At 53.6% G+C, this 20,195-nt stretch overlaps 1 protein-coding gene across 6 annotated transcripts in view; it reads right to left on the bottom strand.

Moving 5' to 3' along the window:
• LOC105187036 (echinoderm microtubule-associated protein-like 2) overlaps positions 1-20,195 on the bottom strand; it is a 37,412-nt gene that overhangs the window by 5,411 nt on the left and 11,806 nt on the right. The window contains exons 1-13 of one of the 6 annotated variants that reach the window (XM_011147602.3): positions 14,484-15,213; positions 11,984-12,311; positions 10,474-10,704; positions 8,127-8,283; positions 7,387-7,500; positions 6,789-6,917; positions 5,992-6,060; positions 2,118-2,423; positions 1,851-1,923; positions 1,461-1,667; positions 1,016-1,253; positions 630-787; positions 293-550 (exon numbers count right to left, since the gene is read on the bottom strand). In XM_011147602.3, the coding sequence (XP_011145904.1) occupies positions 293-550; positions 630-787; positions 1,016-1,253; positions 1,461-1,667; positions 1,851-1,923; positions 2,118-2,423; positions 5,992-6,060; positions 6,789-6,917; positions 7,387-7,500; positions 8,127-8,283; positions 10,474-10,704; positions 11,984-12,035 (1,992 nt within the window). In that variant the 5' untranslated portion in view covers positions 12,036-12,311; positions 14,484-15,213. Of the gene's footprint in view, positions 1-292; positions 551-629; positions 788-1,015; positions 1,254-1,460; positions 1,668-1,850; positions 1,924-2,117; positions 2,424-5,991; positions 6,061-6,788; positions 6,918-7,386; positions 7,501-8,126; positions 8,284-10,473; positions 10,705-11,983; positions 12,312-14,483; positions 15,214-18,412; positions 18,520-20,195 lie in introns of those variants that run through there. The other 5 variants (XM_025303295.1, XM_025303294.1, XM_011147606.3 and 2 more) reach the window with 5 other exon arrangements.

Genomic DNA, 20,195 nt, shown 5'->3' with positions numbered 1-20,195 from the left:
GCTAAAGACTCGACGTCTCGTCGAGTATTGCTGAGTAATCATCCGAGGACGATGATTTGTTGGATATAAACAATAATGACGGCGATTATCAAGATTTAAAATGGTCTAAATTGTCTCAATGAGAAGATATTATTTTCTAAATTTGACGCTGCTGGTCCTCAAGGATCGACGCCGCAAGTCGATCGTTTCTCGTAGAAAGAGCCACGAAAATCAGCCAGGCGCTCAGTGTCGCTTCGATTCTTTCGCGTCGTGATTTTTCCAGAACGCTGTTGGACGGACAAGCACAACCTACCCCGATGTCTTTACTCCACACTACGGTGTGGCTCAGACTGTCCCACATTTGCAACAATCTGTCGTGCCCAGCGGTGGCGAATTGAGGCAGGGTCGGATGGGCCGCGAGTCCCCAAACCTCCTCGGCGTGACCCAACATGGCCGGGTTGAAGCCCATTTCAACGTCGCCGACGAGAATGCAATTTCGCGTCGTGCCGACCAGCAATTGGGAGCCTCTTCCCTCCGAGAGCGTTCGGATCCCACCAAAGTGATCCTCGATCTGTCCGAGAAACGTCGTTATTTCGTGAATTTCTATTTACTCTTTCGCGTCAAGTAGAACTCGAGAGAATCACGCTCACCTGCGCCTCCTCGCCGGTCAAATTTAAAGTCGCGTCGAAATGCAAAATCCTGCCGTCCTTCCCGCCGCCCGTGATGATGTTGCCATTCTTGAGAACGCATATGGAGAAGATGGATCCTTCGTGGAGATTTCTCACTAACCTCGAGATTGTGTTAGTACCTAATTAAATCACAGGGGAAAGGAAAGAATCATGAGATTACATTTAAGTGGAGGCACAGAGATCGTTTGCTTTTGTTGCTGTTGTAAAAAACGACAAAATAATAGTAGCGGTGTATAAATGTATTGTAAAACCTCACCCACCCATCCACATATACACACACACACACACACACACACACACACGCAGCGTACGATTCTCGCTGCGAGTGGAAGAAGAATCGCAAGTACCTCTGGCCCAGACGATGATGTTGCCGTTGCTGTCGCCGGTGAGGACGTCGCCGTTTTGATTGAAGGCGACGCAGGTGACGTACCTGGGCTTGTCCCTGCTCTCGAAGATGCCCATACGCTTGTACAGCATGCCGCCATTGTCCAAGGACCAGAAGGACACGTGTCCTTTGCCGCAAGATACGATCTGGTTCCGTTCCAGCGGATGCCACTCGGCGCAAACCACCGTGTCGACGGAGCACTGCAATAGACAGTCATCAGCCGTTAAATGGCCCGCTTCCGGCCCGCCGTCTGTGCGCGCGCATCGTTACGACAGCCGGAATGTACGCAAATACGATGATTATCCCCGCGACGTGCGACGCGGCGCGACGCGGCGAGACACGCCGCGGGAAACTTGTAATTGTCACGACCGATCACGAACGACGCGGCTCGTCGCGCATCGAGATACCTTCGTCTCGGTGACTTTGGTGCCGCGGTCGCTCTTCTGCCAATCCCAAATCGATATATTGTGGTCGGCGGTCTCGTCGATGGCGCACAGGTAATTCCCGCCGTCGGCCTTGGAGAACGACAGACAGCAGATCGACCCGTCGAACTCACCGTTGCCGATCACGCTCAAGGTCGTCAGGCTCACCGAGTTCCATATTCTGATGTGCGGCTGGAATTTGAAAAGCCGTTGTTTCTACCGCGCGACGAAACTGATGTCTCACGCGCAACCCGCGAGCAATCGATTGCCATTTTGTTTTCTCCTCCGTAGCGTCAATTCTACTCTACTTGTAGTATCCAAGAGAGAGAGAGAGAGAGAGAGAGAGAGAGAGAGGGACATTTCTGATAACTTTACCATAGCATCTCGGCGATCCGTTCCGCATACTTGCCCCGTCGCGACGACCAGTTTGTTGGGATGGATCGCTATGCTGCAATGAAGAGGAGATTTGCGTCAGACGCAAAGAAATGCGAGCTAAATGAGATTCGCGCACTAAATGAGATGTTTGCTGTCGTAATTGCTGTCGGTAGAAGATGGGAGAAAAATTGGCAGACGAATCCGAGAAAAGAACGAAATAACCGTTTACTCGCGCGAGGCGAAGCGCGTCCAATGCGCGAAACTCACCATTTGACGTCGTCCGTATGACCCAGGTAGTGCCTCTGGCTGTGCTCCTCCATGTTGTACAGAACGACCACCGCCGCGACGAAGTATACGATCTCGCCGGTCGGCAGCAGGTGTAAATTACTACGGCAGTCCCGGCCCCGGTACCCGTAGACCCAGTCGAGCTTCAATTTGCTCTGGGGCGGCGTGCTGACTTTATGAAGATCGTAGGATTCCATCATAGGCGTGGGTACGTAAAGGACGACCGGTCGGCCGCGCAGGTACATGCGAACGGTGCTTTCCTCCTCGTTGTACTGCATGTCTCTGGTGCTGCGGAGAGAGAAAGAGAGAGAGAGAGAGAGAGAGAGAGAGAGAGAGAGAGAGAGAGATAGAGAGATAGAGAGATAGAGAGATAGAGAGATATAGAGATCGCTCGTTTCCCCTCACACCCTCGTTCCCATTTCACCCCGGTCTGATTTTACGTCTCGGCACCTTCTCTCGGCGCGCGTTCGAGTCGCGTTTCTTGCTCTCGCACAACTACAATTCTATCACGGCGAGACCACGTTCAATGACTTGAACGAGGTCTCAGATCCGAAGGCGAAACTTGTCATCTCGGTAGGCAAGTTTCTTTCCTGTCGCTGCCATTTGCAGACGCTGACGCTGCAGCGACGTCGCGCGACGTCGCGTGAACGTCGAAGTAAGGTCCTTGATTTCCTCTCAACCCTCGATGTATTATCGTCAGGATCGGTCGGACGAAATATCTAGGAGATTTCTAGGCTCTTTCTCGAGCAATTTCGACTATTTTGAAGGATAAAGCGACGTGTTTCGTGATTTTACTCTCTTTGAGCGGAATCAATTAATCGTACTTCGATTAATAGCACGACGATACAGCGAGGATACAGCGAGGGTAATCTGAAATTTCGTTCGCGTCGAAGGGATTCACCTTCGCGCGAAATCTGCTCGATCGGGATTCGAATCGAGATCTCCTCACGTGTCGTTGCGTGTCCAACAATGGCGACGCCTCGTTAGCCGCTCCGCGCGGAAATTCCCATTTGCGATCTCGCACACAGGTCGCACAAAAATCGCACAAATCCGCCGAGCGGCGCACTCCACAATCGCGCTGCTCACGCTACACTGAGGCGATTCGTCAGACTTTTCGCGTCGATGAGGTCTGGTGGTAACCGCGACGAGTGACTCACGCGAGCAACGAGCTCGGCTTTATTACCCCACGAAGCGTGTTGCGCGCGCGCTCTGTTACGTCATACTTTGCATTCTTTTCCTCCGTTTTTTAGCCTCGCGATATCACAGCGTCTGTTCAGCCAGGATGCGATCAAGGTCCTCTTTCGAGTCCGCTTAATGACCGGCTCGATTGGGAGCAAGGTGGCTATATATCGTACCGTAAAGTCGCGAGCAAGCAACGTCCGCTTTCTCTCTACCTTTCCTTCTCACCGACTTGAATTTCATTCAAGTTCTTCCGACTGTTCGTTTTTCGCGGATCGATCGTGGAGGAACAATCCCTCTCCCTACAATTCATGCCTGATTCGCGCGATCTACATTCTGTCGAAAATCTCGATAATTGTACAATTGACCCTTCTGATGTTCTGATGATAGCGATAAGAATCTTCCCCGAGATCCGAGACCCGAGACCCGAGACCCGACAAAGCGATTACAAGCGATCCCGGTTGTAATCATTTTCGAGGCTTCCGACCTGCCGACGCGCATTTGCGCATAGCACAATCAATTCCGGGTGGGTCGATAAATTCAAATGAAGCTGCCCCGCCCGCGTCGCTCGAACATTACGGTGGATTGCAGGCTGGCTCGCTGGCAGACGATGCAACGAGCGGACACGCGGATAAAGCACTTCCGCACTTGCATTTTTGATGTCGAGCGATCCGGCCAAGCAGGCGGCAACAGGTACTGAGCCACGTGCGCTGCTGCTGCTGGTTAACGGCTCATTTAGCGTCCTCGCGCGTTACCGAAGAAAGTGAGTCGCGCGATTCCTGCTGCGATTGCGCAACCGCGTGCGTACCGCGTTTCCTGGTGCCGTGACGACGTCGCGGCGTCACGGCGTCACGAGCACCGCCGGAAACGCCGCCGCGTTCGAGCGTTCGTGGCGTCGGTGGCGTCGGTGGCGAACGAATTTTCAGCGCTGCTCGCCGAGATCTTGATTTCAGCGATAAATATTCGCGCGCGCGCGCGAATTTCGCGATCGATATTCGCACTGTGGCAAGAGATCGCCGCTGGTAGAAATAAAAGAAACAAGAAATGATAAATTGTTAGCAGGAACTCGTGGCGCGCGTTCGTGCATCTCGAGCGATCGTTTTCAGCGACGAAGAATTTGCCTTTGTAATTACGAATCGACGAGCGGAATCGACGTTGCAAAAACAACGAACAAGCCGCGTTACTTTATTCACACTCGAGTGTACACTCACTCGCTCGTGTATTCCGCTCCACTCTCGCGATACGCGCGCGTTTCCCTATCAGTATCAATATTCCCCCAGGACGGAGCCGGTCCTGCAAAAAAATAGCTCGATTCCTCCTATCTCGAGAGAGGATACATTGTGACCGCGATAAAGCAGTCGGAGCCACTACGTGCCACTCGGCGCGCTGCGCTGTTGCGCAAAACGTTGATCGGCTTCTTGCGCAGCGGAACGTGATTGCAATTACTGATTGTCATTGCTCGCGCGTTCAGCGGAGAAGGCCGCTTTGTAAACCGTGCAACCGTGAAATTCGTCAGTCCGATTGGCGTGTGCTCTTAAATTTGCCTGAATCCAAGAGCATGCACCAATCAGATTGGCGCGTTTGACAACAGTTGCGCGAAGCGGCGGCTTTCTCCGCTGAACGTGGCCCATTCTCGCTGCGACACACAGAGAGCCTCGCGTGAGACAATCGGCCGTGGCGCGGTATTTAAATCTCCTTACGCTTCGCACGCGCTAATCGCCGCATCACGGCCTCTTTGTATTTTCGCTCGCGTCCGCGAGCGTCCCTTCGAGAGAAATTCGTGCGCCACCAGCGCCATACTGCGCTTGCATGCACCATTCGGTCCAAGGCCGAAAGCGACGCGTATCGTGCTAATTACGCCGGCATGACGCCGGCACGGTGATAATGCATCATGCTGCGTGCAAAACGTGCAAAACGCACACGGCACACGGCAGACTCCTCCGCTCCGCGCGCAAACACGTGCAACTGACGAGGCATCGACAAGGAATTAGTCAGCGTGTGAGTTTTTCGTCTGCTGTGAGAGTGAAGCGCGAAGCGTCGCCGTCGAGACTACCGAGAGAGAGACAGAGAGACAGAGAGAGAGAGAGAGAGAGAGAGAGAGAGAGAGAGAGAGAGAGAGAAAAAGGAGAGAAGTTCGCTCGCGAGCGAACGTTCCGCCGCGGCCGGGCTGCTGGGGATTGCGGATAAATCACGCGCGCTCATGCCGTATTAATCGTTAGAAACAGCGCCGGCCAGCGGCCGATGTTACCTGAACGCTCTCTCACATCTCCGAGGGGCTCTCTCGCGCGATGCGCTTTGCACGCTTTACTCGCGTAAAGAGGCAAACCGCCGCGAGTATCGGTCCTCGGCGACGAAAGATATCGCGAGCGAGCGGATCGCGTGTCGCGCTGAGATATATCACGCTGATAACCCGCAGGAAACACACTAGCCGTTTACGTTTAACGTCCGCTTCGAGCGGCTTCACCGTGGTGGCTTTACGTTGGCGCGCGCGCGCGCGCGCGCGCTCACCTGCGGAGCTACGAAATTGCATGTCGAGAAAGGCACGTGGCTCGGCCAAATGCGCGAGCGCGACGGAAGCCCCGGAGAGATGTTACGTGCGAGAGAGAGAGAGTGAGAGAGAGAGAGAAAGGAAGATATATATACACATCTCGTCTGAAGTACTTTTCATATTATTTACCCGTGCTTGACGTTGTTCATGGCCGGTGGCTTGAACAGGTTGAACAGGGACTTGGTGGATGCGGACAATCTATAACGAATGAAAATGCAAACGAAAACCATGCGGTGCGTAACAAAACGAAAGAGTTCAGAGAAAAGAGAGAGAGAGAGAGGGGGGGGGGCAGAGGCGAAGAAAAATCGCCCTCGAGCGATCGACGTATTTTCCCGCGTACGCCTGGAGATTTTCATTGACGCGGGCTTTCCTGCATGAGCGAGAAAGATCCACGCGAGGGAGAAAGTGACTTTTACTTGCAAACATCCGGTCCGTTGTGGAATTGGCTCTGATTGTAAATTGATTGTTCGATGAACGAAGAAGTGAATGCAAATATAAGCGAATACACTGCTTGGTTCGTCGAAATTTCGCTGTCTCGCGAGACACCTGTCAGAATTTACGTTATCGTCGCGTCGGAAAATGTAACGCTCGTTTAATCTTCACTTATCGTGCGCGGCAGCGAGAAAAGGATAAAGCGACGCGCGAGAGGATAAGACGAAGCCTATCCTATCCCTTAACCATCCCGAGCCGATGTCGGAAGACGCGAGTGAACGATGACGGCGGCGACGGCAGCGGGGAAATACGCTCGATCATTCGAAGGAGGAAGCACGCGAAGAAGTGGAAGAAGAAGAAGAAGAAGAAGAAATGTAGACTCGGCGGTGTAACAAAAACGTTAAACTCGTATGATCGGTGAATAGTGAAGAAAGTCACGAGTGGCGGGGCACAAACGGTGCTCTTAGCTGCTACATTATCAGCCGCAGACTTACCTGCTACCGACGAGCTGGGAATTGCTTCCCTGATTTTGCGGCGAGTGTGTAAAATCGCCGGTGGACGACCATCTCTTCGCTCTTCTCAGGCTGCTCTGCGGCGGTCCGTTTGATCTTGCAGTGGGCGATCTAAGGGCATCGAATTCAATTCACGCTCAACACACACACACACACACACACACACGACACAACTGCGACGACTGCATCTACACGTTAGGTCTAACGACCCTAATCGACGCTAAACAACATCGAAAAGTATCGCCGCTAATTAACACGCTCGTTAACCTGACGACGATATTAACGCCATCAACACATATCAGCATGCGCATGCCTACGTTACGATCGCATACGCAATATATACGATTAATAATGGGTCAACGGGGGGGGGGGTCAAGGGGAGGGCACAATTTCAACGTTGTCGAGTCGAAAAGTCTGCCTGAAACTTTGCCTGAAATCGGGTCTACGATTGAAATCTGCAGCAAAATTGCACAGCACAGAGCTGGTCACTTCTCTCTCGCTTTCACGGCGTGTGATTTTTCGGCCAACGATCCGACTCACGGTGAGTTTCCTCACGTTCGTTCGTCGTCGGATATCTCACCTGGCTACAGGCAGTGGTGTAGCTCTAGGGCTTGGCGATGGCACCGGAGAGACGCTACTACTACTCGGGCTATCCGAATGTAAAGATCCTGTTGACTGATAATGGACGGATCTTCTAAAATCATAGAGAGAACGAACATGATTAAGTGACGCAAAGGGGTGAAGAGGGGTAAGGTATTGAAATATTTATATATTTATGAAATATTTATTAGAAAATACGCCGCGGGTATATACTTAGTAAGTAAACTTTCTCTAAACGAAGAACATATAATTTAGACTGTGTCGATTCTAATTAGGGTGATCATCTTTGTCTGGGATATAACTCGGACATTTTTCGACGAGGGAGGTTCCATCGACAATAATAAAAATATAATTTAAAAAACTGGTCTACTTTTCGAGTAATGCACAGCAATGAAAAAACACGTTAACAGGAGGAAAGGAAACGAAATTCAGTCTCTTCTTTGAACCTTTATTTTTTAATCGACATTTTTTTCTATTTAAACTTGGCTAACTTTCACCTTTTATTATCTCTCAGTTTTCTCTTTTAGTTCTAATTTCCGGCAAATCCGGCAGATTGAGTTTTCGGCCGAATGCATCGCAACGCGAATACAAATACAAAGTTCCGCGCAACAAAGAGATAGAACTCGTTGCAACGAGTTCTATCTCTTTGTTGCGCGAAGCGAGAAACAATGGTCGCGTCTGGCGGAAATGTGGTCACCCCGGTTATTCCAAACAACTCACCTTTGGGGTAGTTGAGAGGGATGCACGTAACTGACAGGCCGCCTCGGACTGGACGTCGCGTCACGGACGTCCTGCGACGATCCCGAGGAAGAGGAATTCCTGAGACCACCTGTCTGGCGCAGCCTCGGGTCCTTTTGTGGCACCGAATTTTGACTACCTGAAAACATACTTTCTCTCTCATTCGGAGCATGGTCGCGCGCGCTGGACAATATTTCGTTGCGCGAACATATGAACCTTGTGCCGCAACGTGCGAAACGTCCGTTTCGCGAAACACGGCGGCGATATTGTACGCGTGTTTGCGCAGGCTTAACGCGGCAGCGAAATTTCGGCTCCGTATCGGCGCGTATTCGAGTCTGTTGCTTTTTCAAAGTATAGGGGCTTTATACATATTTCACGAGGCGACCCAGGCGACGCGTCGTATCGAGCGGTATTCTGTTGCGCAGCCCTGTTACAAAGCGATGTCCTTTCTAAAACGTCGGCGTCAGCGTCGGCGTCGGCGTCGGCTCGCTCATCGAGGCTCGGCTCGTCTTTCTCCCGTCCCCGCTGAATCGATTTAAGTTAAGACGCTCCTGTTTTTCGCGCGGCGCGCGCTTCGGGCGGCATCGCGCAGGTAATATGCAGTGGACTCGCCTCTCGCGAGAGGCGAAGCATAGATAATTGGGTTTCAATAGGGATGTAACGGTATAACGATCTAAGGATATTCAGAGCGTCTTCCGCGTGTATTACCGCGGCTTTCCCGCGGTAGTTCATCAATCGCGCTTTGGTAAGAGCGCGCTGTCGGCGTTGGCTAATTAATGCATCGCCGGCGATTCTCCGTTTTATGTTCTGCGGATCGCCCAGCCGGCCGGTTTAGCGGCTGCTAGACCAGAGGTATTCTTTCGCGTGCTGCCGATCGCCGGGAATATCGCAGGGAGCGCAGAAGAAGAGTAATTAGAAATCTATTCACGAGCGAGCGTGCGTCTTGATTGCACGGGAGAGGATTTATTAATGGACGTGAGGAACAAGGGTTCTCCCATTCTCCGATTTTCGCCTCAGCTTCGATTCGGTCGAGAGAGGGTGTTGTTTGTGAGCCTCTGAATAGAAATGCGCGACAGGCTGGAAACGCGAAGCTGACACGATTTTCTCAAATGCGCGCGCGACGCTCTTCTTCGCGATAAAACGGAGATATTTTTTCTTTCCAAACTACTCACGTTTATCGCGCGGTTCTAGACGCAGACGCGACTGCGTTTATCAGACTCTAGGAGAGGACTCTCAGAGGATCCTTTTATCCGGTCGGTGCAAAGAATTTGTCGTGCTTGTCAGATGAGATTGAAAACGAGATTGAAGACGACGTCGCGATACCTCGCGAGTAAAAACTTGATGGGAAAAGCGAATCTCTTGCGTCCGCGAGAAGTCTCCTTCAATGTCGGTTCGATTCGACTTGCAGTCCGCCCTCTCCCTTCAAGCGAATTCAAGCGGCGTTCCTCCGCGCGGGGAGCCTCCGCGACGGCTGGTCGGTGATGACCGTTTCCCAAGGTCTGCGCGAATGCCGAGAATACCGAGAACAATTACGAGCCCCATTCACGTTCGTTCGTTCGTTCGTTCGTTCGTTCGTGAGTTTCTCGATTGCGCGGGGCGAAACCGAACGTGACCTCAAAGCCCCGTCGCGTGCCAACAGGTACACACACACACACACACACACACACACACACACCAGCCGACGCTCGCGCCGGCCGCGGCCGGGTCGTTTCCAGACACTCGACGCGCGCGCGATCTCTCGCGAGGCTTCCTCGCATCCGCGATTCCTGTCGTAACGATCGAAACTTTAGAAGTAAGCGCGTGCTCGCTCGCAAGTCCGCCGGAAATATGCGCACGCCTGACTTGGGTTGCATGTCGCAATCGCCCCGCGTTCGCATTCACGTCGACGTATTAATTCGCGCCTCGCAACATCGCGACGCTGCGGACGTATCCGCCGCTGCGTATACGTATTACGTGTCGGAGCAAAACGGTATATCCTCGCGGTATGGGTATTCGGGATCGGTGCTCCGGCAGGAGCGGACGGACGATACCGGCTCGCGCGACTCGATCACCGAAGCTCGGTAATCGATAGAATTGATTGAACGAAGCGTGCAAGACTCGAGTTTTTGCTCAATCAATCGTAACGTTTAAATTTTCAGCATCACCCCAGTATATATTATGTATGTAACTTGAGTACGAGCAATCATAACTGAATAAAAGTGACCAGCTGTCACACTTGCCGCCTCAAGGCGGCAAGTGTAAACATCGGGGACGCAAATTGCGAGGAATCTCGTGGCGCGCGATATCAGTGTCGGGCTTCTATAATCGATACGAAACTTCGTCAACTTACTCCTGAGAGGCACGTGGCCGTTCCTCAACGGCGAGGACACCAGCCTCTCGTTTCTCCTCTCGTTCCTCTCCTCCTCGCGCTTCTCTCTGCCCTCGAGCTGGGCGATCCGCCTTAGCGCGTCCGCCAGAGTGGCGCGGAGACATACTATCTCATCCCTCTGCGCCAACGACTGCCTCTCGAGGTCGGCCACTCTACCCAAAAGGGACCCGGTCTCGCACTCCAGCATCTCATCTGTAAAAAGGGATTTCTCTTTACGACCATGCGAGGACAACGCGACCCTTCGTCCCGCTCACCAACTCCCTTTCACCCGCCAAACGGGTACATGATTTTCACCCTCACAAACGGCTAGGCACAAATGGCACAAATGCCATTTCCCTACCTTATGTATTGTGTAAAAATTCAATTAAATCTCACGCGCACACACACACATGCACAATGTCGTCGCTGATTTTATATGCATGCTGCGATCGAGATAACAGGAAGGTACAGCCGGAATGTCGACTGGCGCCGAAAACGACCGTAACACAGCGCGAAATAAGGCAGAAATTTAAGACCCCGGAAGAGGGGGGAGGGGAGGGGAGGGGAGGGGAGGGGAAATGGAGTATTCTAGTATCCACTCCGGGTGGGTTATACTCTTCCCGATACCCTCGGGACTCTTCGTCGTTGTGTGTAAGTTCAAACACGTCGGACATCGACAACTCGAGGATTCAGTTGACACGCGACTATGTATTATTATCTGGGCGCCCCGGCATAACCCCCCCTCCCCCCTCCCCCCTCCGCCCCCGGCCCTCCGGCAGAGAAAAAGAACATCAGCTTGTACGTACACATCGAGATAGAGCAAGTGGGTCACGGTTCCCTAGGCAGGGTCGAGATAGGAAAAAAATTGGATTCCTCGGCCGACGCCGAGCGCGATAGCGGCGCGCTGCGGCCACGTGGCAGCGCGCGTTCATGAATCTTGCATGCGTGTGACGGGCGTTTAATTTTGCATGACTATCGGCCGAATCTTCCGCACTTGGCGTACGCGCGAGTAGCGCGCGAGGGTAACGAGAAAAAGCGAGAAAACGGCGCTGTCGCGGCGACTCGCCGCGTAACGGCGAGTATCTCCCGGCTTCGACTTACAATTCATGGAATATATTAAGCGAAAGTCGTGCAAAGTCGAGTTTCGATAAATCGCCACTCGCCTCACACGTGCCGCCTGCCGGCTCGGTTATATCCGGACGTCAGAGGTCGAATCGCGTTGTGTCGCAACGGTGCCCGATAATATTTGCATTTCTGTAACGTCGTAGTCGGGAGAAACGCTCGTTGTTTGACGCCGCGATTCGGCGTGCTTCTCTCGTGTGTGCTACAAAATCGCTAACTCTTGTATCGGTTAAGTTAGACGCTGCCGGAGGATACGCGCTTTCCGAAAAAGCAGCGTCTAAAAGAAAAGAAAGAAAATGAAGAGAGAGAGAGAGAGAGAGAGAGAGAGAGAGAGAGAGAGAGAGAAACGACGAATTATTTTTATACTCACGCCACGCTTGCTCCGCCTCGTCGATAGTATCCATCGTGTCCGGCGTGGACATTGCGATTAACCCCTCGCGGTGACCCCGATGTATTAATACGTTATTCAATTGAACTGATTAACGAGCGCAAACAGAGGCAATGCACCATGCGTTGAGCGGGGCATGCCTTTCATGCGCCGACGCGCGCTCTCAGCACTCTGTCGACTCGCTTTCCCCCGAAACGACAACTAATGAGCAGCGGCCGTTCCGAGTTTCCCAGCTTTTTCTAGCTTCCTGCTAGGCTCCACGACGGCGTGCCTCGCTGCTCGCCTACGCGACTATTCTTAGTTGCATCGTCTGCCGGCAAACAGAAGTCGATAAGGCTCGAAGGAACGAAGGCGACGCGAACAATAATCCGCCTTTCGCGTCGCGTCGCGTCGGGCGCACGCTAATTGCCGAGCGTTCGCACGGTCACGGTAATTCGACGGGCACTCTCGGTAACCGTTTCCCACCTTCTCCACGAGAGCGATCCGTCGGACGCCGGGCGATCGAGTTCGCGACACGTCGCTTCGACAGCGCGAGCCGCCATCAGTCCTCGGCAACTACTCAGTCTCGGGCGTAAATTAGCGCCGTGGCAATTAGCGCGAGCGGGAGCACTCATCCGCGACGCGCCTCGTCGCGCCACATCGGTCGAGTTAGCGGGCGCGAGTGTTTCGTCAACGTGACTGACGACGGACCGAGATCGCCGGAGAAAGAGCCGCCGCGATGGGAATGCGCGCGGCCTGGAAGCTGCTGACATATCGCGCGCGCGAAACGCGCCTTCCTGCCGTCGTCGCCGGCGAAACTGTGTGTGTGTGTGTGTAGTAGCCCGCTCGCGGAATGGCGAGAATTCGAACACGCCGAGCGCGACGCTGTCACGTGGACACGTTCTAGCGCTGACGTATCAGCGTGACGTTTCGAGGCAAGAGTGGGCCTAAAGCACCGGCCGCGGCGCGGCGCAGCGCGGCGCGGCGCGCTTTACGTAACCGAGCGGAATAAAAATTTTACGGCGCGCGACCGTGTCTCTCGTTCGGACGCACGCCGTGGCCCTGATAGAGCCGTCGGTGTGCATTTGAAAATACATAATAAACGCGTTCATGTTGCAACAGGCCGCGATCGTGTTCGCTCCCGTACCGGAGAAAAGTCCTTTTCGCTCGAGACCCGAAATTGGAGATTCCAGCACTGTCCGAGACATCGTTCTTGCCGCCGAAATTACACCGAGCTCTCCTTTATTCTCCTTTACGTTTTCTGCGCATTTTAGGACGGTGAACGAAGATACGACATCGCGATCGCGGTGACCCACCGCTAATGAGACGCTGACGACGACGACGACGACGACGACGACGACGACGACGATACGAAACCGCGTGATAAAATCTGGCGCTGGGCGATGCAAAGCACGGTTATTCGCGATATTCTCGCGGGAATATTGTACATGTTATGTAAATGCGCGTATCTCTTAGAGAGAGCCCGAGGAGCGTGGAACTTGTGGCCCCTTCCTGCGCGTCGATGCTTTCCCCAGTGGAAGATGCGATAACCGCTCGACGAGATGAACGATAATCGGACCGTAGGCTCTTTACCCTCGTACTTACACCGCCGCCTCTTTGTGTCTCGTGCTCTCGCCCGACGCCTTTCAGAAAAAAAACCCCCACCCCGCGATCGATCACGTACTAAAACGGAAGGAAACACTCTCTCTCCGCGAGACGTACGTTAATAGCCGTTTCGGCGACTCGTTTTATCGGCGGCCTATCGAAGAGTCTCAACCGCTCGCCTCGCGTTCCCCCCCCCCCTCCCCGATATTTCTGCAACTTTACGCGAGATCTTTCGATAATTGTGTAGAATCATTGTAATGTAATTGTAATCGTAATTGTAATCGCGGAGAAATTGTTGTCGCGTCGAATTACCGCACGCGGCTTTCGTGCGGCAAACGTACAAACGCGACGCGAAGGTTGCTCAATTGGCTCTGAAAGCAAATGTGTCGCGTCGAAGCGTCGCGTTGCTGGTTTCCCTTTCTTTCGTCGACGACGAACAGCTGCGTGCGCTGATACAATTATCCGCGTCTGCGGAATATGTTCCGCTCGGCGATAACATTCTCGGGACGGGACTGCGCCCGCCGACTGCAGCACAGCTTTGTGCGAACGCTGTGTTGAAGCTGTGCCGAGGCTCGAGCGGAGCATTACTTATTCACCCGTGTCGAATAAGTATCCCCGCTATTTTTTCCACGCGGTAGTTTCGTAATCCGCGCTGCAAGAGACGGGGCTATAAATAGCCTGACGGCACAAAATACACGACGCTAAATTAAAAAAAAATAATACGTCAGATCGCACGGGGGAGGAGAAGTCGGCGCGAGTTCTCTGAGCCTCGTCCTCCTCTACGAACGTAACACTCGAGGCGAATCAACGCGACAACTGGAGCATGCGGACTGGAACAGTCCGAACGCACGTAAGATATTTATGAGACATATCCGGCCGAATCGCCTGCGATAATAACCTGCGATTGATATCGACGTGGAGAGGATCCACCGTGCGGAAGCGCTCCGGGCGCGCTCGAGCCGCGCAGCCACGAGCGAAATGAATTTTCCGCCGAGGCACCAGCCGAGCCGAGTCAACAGAAATCAGCTCGCACAATCGACACACACCGACATCCCGAGTCGTCCGGCAACGACCAGGTCGTTCATCGACACCGCGGCCACATCCGCGTCGAGCGGCACAACAACCAGAAGAATCAACCCCGACAGCCTTGCCGGCCAAGGCTTTCACTTGTCGCACGGGCGAAAAATAGAGCGTAAAAGAGGGTAGCGAGCGAGAGCGAGAGCGAGAGAGCGCGCGAGAGCGCCTGGGCATTTCCGCGTGCCGCGGTTTCGAGCGAAAGACTCATCGATTACACGAGTCCAGCGCGAAGTCGAGTGCGAACGACACACCTGCCGCCGCCGCCGAGGCCTCCGTCGTTTTCGACGGCGGGAACTTCCGCGGGACGCGTCCGCGATACGCAGCGCAACGGAACGGACACGCCGGCGTCAGGGTGCTTCCGACTCGCCGGAAGTCGATCCCTCGCGGATCCCGTCGACTAACACGGCCGGTCTTCGCCCTCGAAAACTGCTGCGCTCGTCCGTCGCGAGAACGTCGCCGACGCCGACGCCGACGCCGACTCCATCGCGCTCGCGCGCCGCGCTGCTGCTCGTGTAACACGTGTGTCTCCCGTGCGACCGCCCCAACGTTACTGTCAGAGCGGCTACAGCTGCTTCGGCCGCGATCAATACGGTCTAGATAGTCGAGATAATCCAGATGACGGCGGCGTAGCTCGCCGTGCCATTGACTGCGGCTAGAACGTACGCATACGCAGCGCGCGATCTCGAGATTCGCCGCGCCGCGCCGCGCCGCGCCGATACGAGCGGGAATTAATTGCCGGTCGTTTTAATTGCAACGTGACCCGGTTACCAGATTTTCGGCCCAAATTCGTGGCCGAAATTCATGGCCTGACTGTCTACTTCGCGAGAAGCCTTTTCCTCCCCCCCCCCCCCCCCCCAGTAGTCTGTAATTCAGAAATTACAGAGGTGCCTCGGTGTTTCCACGTTCAAAAGAGCTCGATGGAAAATCGACCGGAGAATGAGATCCCATGAAAACGTAGCGCGGTGAGAATATATCTCGGAGAGAAGATATCCTCGCCCTCGACGAAAATGTGTTCCCGAGACGAGGTCGGCCGCCGTTGCCTGCGCGCGCGCGCGGACATTGTTTACGCGGCGAAAATGCATCTCGTCACGTAAACCGCGTGTTTCAAACGCTCGGAGCCGCGCGTGCGACCTCGCAAAATGAATCACCCATCTGTCTGGATCAATCTCTCGCGTTTGCCCTCCGCAAACGACGTCGCCCCCCTCCCCCCCCCCTCCCTCACCTCCCGCGTATATCGGCGCACCCTCGCGATTCTTGGAAATCTCGTTGCATCGTGCGAATTGGTTCGCTAAAAACATCGACGTTACATCACGTCGGGGCGCGATATCCGCCCGACGAATCTACGCGCGGTGCGCCGCTGAAAGTGTTCGGCTCTTTGTTGCGAAATTGCAGCCGCGCTCGAAGGGAATCGATCCACAGGCGGCAGGCGGAAAGAAGAGGCGCGAATTAAGCGCCATATAGTGCGGCATATAGTCGCGATTGTTACGTCGTTGCGTAATCCTTCGATTCTGGTGGAAGGAGAGAGAGAGAGAGAGAGAGAGAGGGGGGGGGAGGGAGGGGGGGATCGAAAGTACAGCGTGGTAACACGACACGCGAGCCGTCGATGCAAATCTATCCGCTTCTAGGATTACCCGCCGAAACTTTCGGAATAATAAATTACTCGGAAGACAATGCGGTCTTAATTGCATCGCGCGGCGCGCATGCATACTAATCGCATCTCTCGCGCCGCGCTATGGTGTATCGACGCGGTCGGCAACTTTCGAGTTGCATAACGAGCGCGTGTATTGTCGCGAAAGTTGCGCCGCTAATAGAGTGGCAAAAGTAATAGGCGACGACGCGGACGGAGCGAGTAACGAGCGGCGCGTCGATTTAATAATCGCTCGGTAATAACGAGATCCCCCCTTTCGAAAGAATCGCTAGTCGCGTTGGATCGCACTCGCGAGAAACTCCGAACTTGGAGAGAGTCCGTTGGAACTCTTTTGTTACCAGGCGAAATTTTAATGCTCTGTGTATTCAACGTCTCCAATTATCCGAGTCGGCGTCGTTCTGTCCGTCCGCTGAGAGATAAACCATCGAAAAGTCTGGTGGTTAATAAATTTATCTGACGCGCTCCGTCAGATTGGCGAAAGCGGCTTTCGCGCGCGCGGATCTCCGTTGCACCTGTTCCGCATCCTCGAGCAGAAGCGATACACAAATAAGCGAGCAAGGAGATGAGAAGATCGGCAGTGGTATAATATATTTTTAGATGAAGTCAACGCGGAACAATGCGAGCACGTACATAATACGACAGCGCAGTCTGTCGGCTGTCGCTTAATTACAAGCCACGTGATCATTAATAAAGCGATCGACGTTCGCCGTGCATAAATTACGCATAAATTCGTTCTCGTCATCCTCGCACGCATCCGCTTTGCGTCTCGTCGACGCTAAGTGGATTTCCCTCGTCTCGCTTTTCACGACGACGACGACGACGACGACGACGACGACGAGAGTGTGTATTCGCAATCGCGCGTTTATCCTCCTTCGGAAAATTTCCACCGTCGGCAGCGCCGACTTTCAAAGGACTGCGATACATTTAATCGACGTGACAACTGCCAGTTGCCACTTTGTCCGCTCAAATAGACAATCAATCACGGGGCAGAGTCACCTGCTTGTTGAGAGATGGCAAAAGAGGAGCAGGCAAGGGTGGTCAAAGGCAAGTGGAATTTGGTAAAGGCCAGTGCTCGACTGCTCGAAGGATCAAAGTGGAACTACAAAACTGCTATCGGTTACTACAGAAAAATGTTGAAATCGATTGAGATCCGAAGCGAGAGGCAAACTTCACCGCACGGTTATTTCACGGAGCGTCGGAAATTCAGCCGAAGGAAGGGTGGGAGCGGGGTCGAGGACGAGGAATTTCGCCAAGTTATAGCCGTCGCGCTTCCGCGGCAGCCGAAGAACCGTGCCGGCGGAGGATCGTTATTAATGAAAGAACAGGATGAGCTGCGGGCGCACCTTCGGGTAACGTCATCGCGCCACCTTGAATGGCTTATGTAACAAGTGCCACTGTACCGTAGACAATGTACCCTACGTGACGCGTGTGCGAGCTTGTGCGCGCATTGTCTACGACCACAATTTTTCAATCGTCGCGCAAGGACGCGCGCGAGGAATCCGTCGAATCGTTCGACCCGTAGCCTTCGCGATGCGATTAGAAGAGAAGCGATCGACTAGAAGCGATGTGCGTTCCGTTTTAGGAAAAAGGGCGACGAATCGAAAAAGGACGAAGGGAAAGTCTCGGTTTTACCTTGAATATTCCTCCAAGGATGTTTCCTTTCCACTTTAGCATCACTTTCCCGAGTTTCTCTCAGCTGTTCCGCGCTGTTATTTGCGCGGACCAACACACGTCATGACTTTTATCCCTTCTCATTTCTCACGTTAATTCGACGACTGATGAGAAAGTTGGCTGATTCTTCAAACGGAAGAGAAGAAAGACCCTTCAATTTCACTTCATAATACCACCGACAACGATCTGAGGCAACTATATCTTATCCTTGTGTTGTAAACTCCGGATATCTTGATCGAGTCCACGATTACCTACTGCCTACTGCCTACTGTTACTCATTTCTGAAAGTGTAACCTTGGCAGCGAAACGTAGGGAAACGTAGGGAAACGTAGGGAAACGTAGGGAAACGCCGCGAGCTCGTGGTGCTTGTCGATCGAGCAAATTCGTCAAGTCGTCGTCGTTACGAGTGTCGAAAGTGTCGAAAGACTTACCCATTTCTTGCTTCGCACCGTGTGCCGAATGGCCGTTTACGCGCATCATCGACTCCGGACTTTCCTCTTCATGCTGCCGCAGCGGCCCGCTCGAAGACTCCGTCTGTCTGCGAAAGAAGAGGGTAACATTATTGCGCGCGCGGTGAGCCGCTTACCGTGAGGTGCTCACCGAGAGTGATCGTTACCTCATTCTCATCGAAATATCGCACACGCGCTACTTTCAATCGCGCCTTCCTATTAACCGCCTACATGATTCGCGCCACGATCGCTCGCGCAAAATCCATCAGCCGCGGAAACGGAACGGGGCGTTCACGCGTGTCGCGTAATTTTTTTCTCCTCGAAACATTAAAATGCTCAGAGTGCGCGCGCGCGCGCGCGCGCGGACTATTTCCCCCCATCGGGGAAGTCCGACGGGCGCGTTCGGCCTTTACGTAAGGAGTTGTGGGCAGCAGGATCGCGTAACTTTTAAACGCGTGTGTTTTTCCGCGGCACCTCAATCGCCGGCGATTTCGCTCGAAAGGAGGAACACCCGACGTATAACGACCTTGGCCGATGAAAACGAGTGGCGTACGCGATCATGTGCCGGTCTGCCGGTCTGCGTGTGTGTGTGTGTGTGTGTGTGTGTGCGTGTGTGTGCGTGCAGAAAGAATTACCGAAGAATCTAGGACGCATCGCGCGCGCCTTTCATGTTTACGCTGCAGTCGATGCGAGAAGAAAGTGCACAGCCGGCAGACTTTTATCAATCGAGCGAGCAATTGGCTCTTCACGCAAGTCTGTCGCGCAAACGCGATGCGATTCGAATACATGATCTCCCCCCTCTCTCTCTCTCTCTCTCTCTCTTCATGTGGTAAATTAAATCGTAATCGAATCCCACGCCAGAGGACCATTTGTCGATTATTCATATTTGATCGTCAATTATCTACGAGAAGAGTTTATCAACATCAGCGAATTGAAACATTGTTCAAATTGTTGCGACTGTCAAGCCATATTCTTGGATGATAAATTCGCAATTTCCGAGGACGCGCGCGAGCAGACGTCAAGTTGCTGAGGAGCGCGGCCCCTACCTGATCGCTCGTCTCGGGTAGCCTCAGCAGTCCAAAATCGCAAGTGCGAGGCGAGCGCAAATTTTTCAGGCGTGTGCTTTCGCACGTCCTTTCGCCGTGTTCCGCTTTCTCGCAGTCGCGATTTCTCAATCGCCCGAGAGACATCATTTCGTCCCGTCTCGTCTCATCTCGTTCTTCGTCGTCATTGTGACCGGCTCTCGATTTTTGCGTCTCACGGCGCGCGCGCGCGCGCCTCCGCTTTTACGCGTCCCGCGACCATTGATACCCGCTTCGGCCGAGCGGGCTCGAATGTGTGTCGGAAACGCAGAGCGATCTCCAGTGCATTATCTCGAACTGGGACACGCCGAGAGTGTATTACTCGGCGAATATGGCCAGGATACGCGTCCCAGACTCGCTGCTTCGCAATCTACGCCCGCGATGTCGACGCGATGCTCGCTCCTCGGCCACTCGAATTAAAGATCGCCGCTGCGCAGCGGCGATTCGCATTGCGGCGACCCGTGAAGCGCGCCAACTGGAATTCCTTGGCGCGACGTATTCCTGCAAAAAAGCCGATAAGATCTGGCGGAAATTGACGGATTGGCGGTATCCCAATTCCGGCGCCGGGCAACGGCCGGCTCAGCCGGCGGCAAGCTTTTCAACGCGGTGCGAGAGTCGAACGAGGCCGCAAAAGGCCTTGTCGAATCTTCACGAGAAAATTTGCGTCCGACGCCATCGCGCAC

The sequence above is a fragment of the Harpegnathos saltator genome, unplaced genomic scaffold (genome assembly GCF_003227715.2).
Source record: "Harpegnathos saltator strain DR-91 unplaced genomic scaffold, Hsal_v8.6 scaffold539, whole genome shotgun sequence".
NCBI lineage: Eukaryota > Metazoa > Arthropoda > Insecta > Hymenoptera > Formicidae > Harpegnathos > Harpegnathos saltator.
Note: the sequence above shows the minus strand (reverse complement) of the source record. Positions and strands in the feature narration are given on the sequence as shown.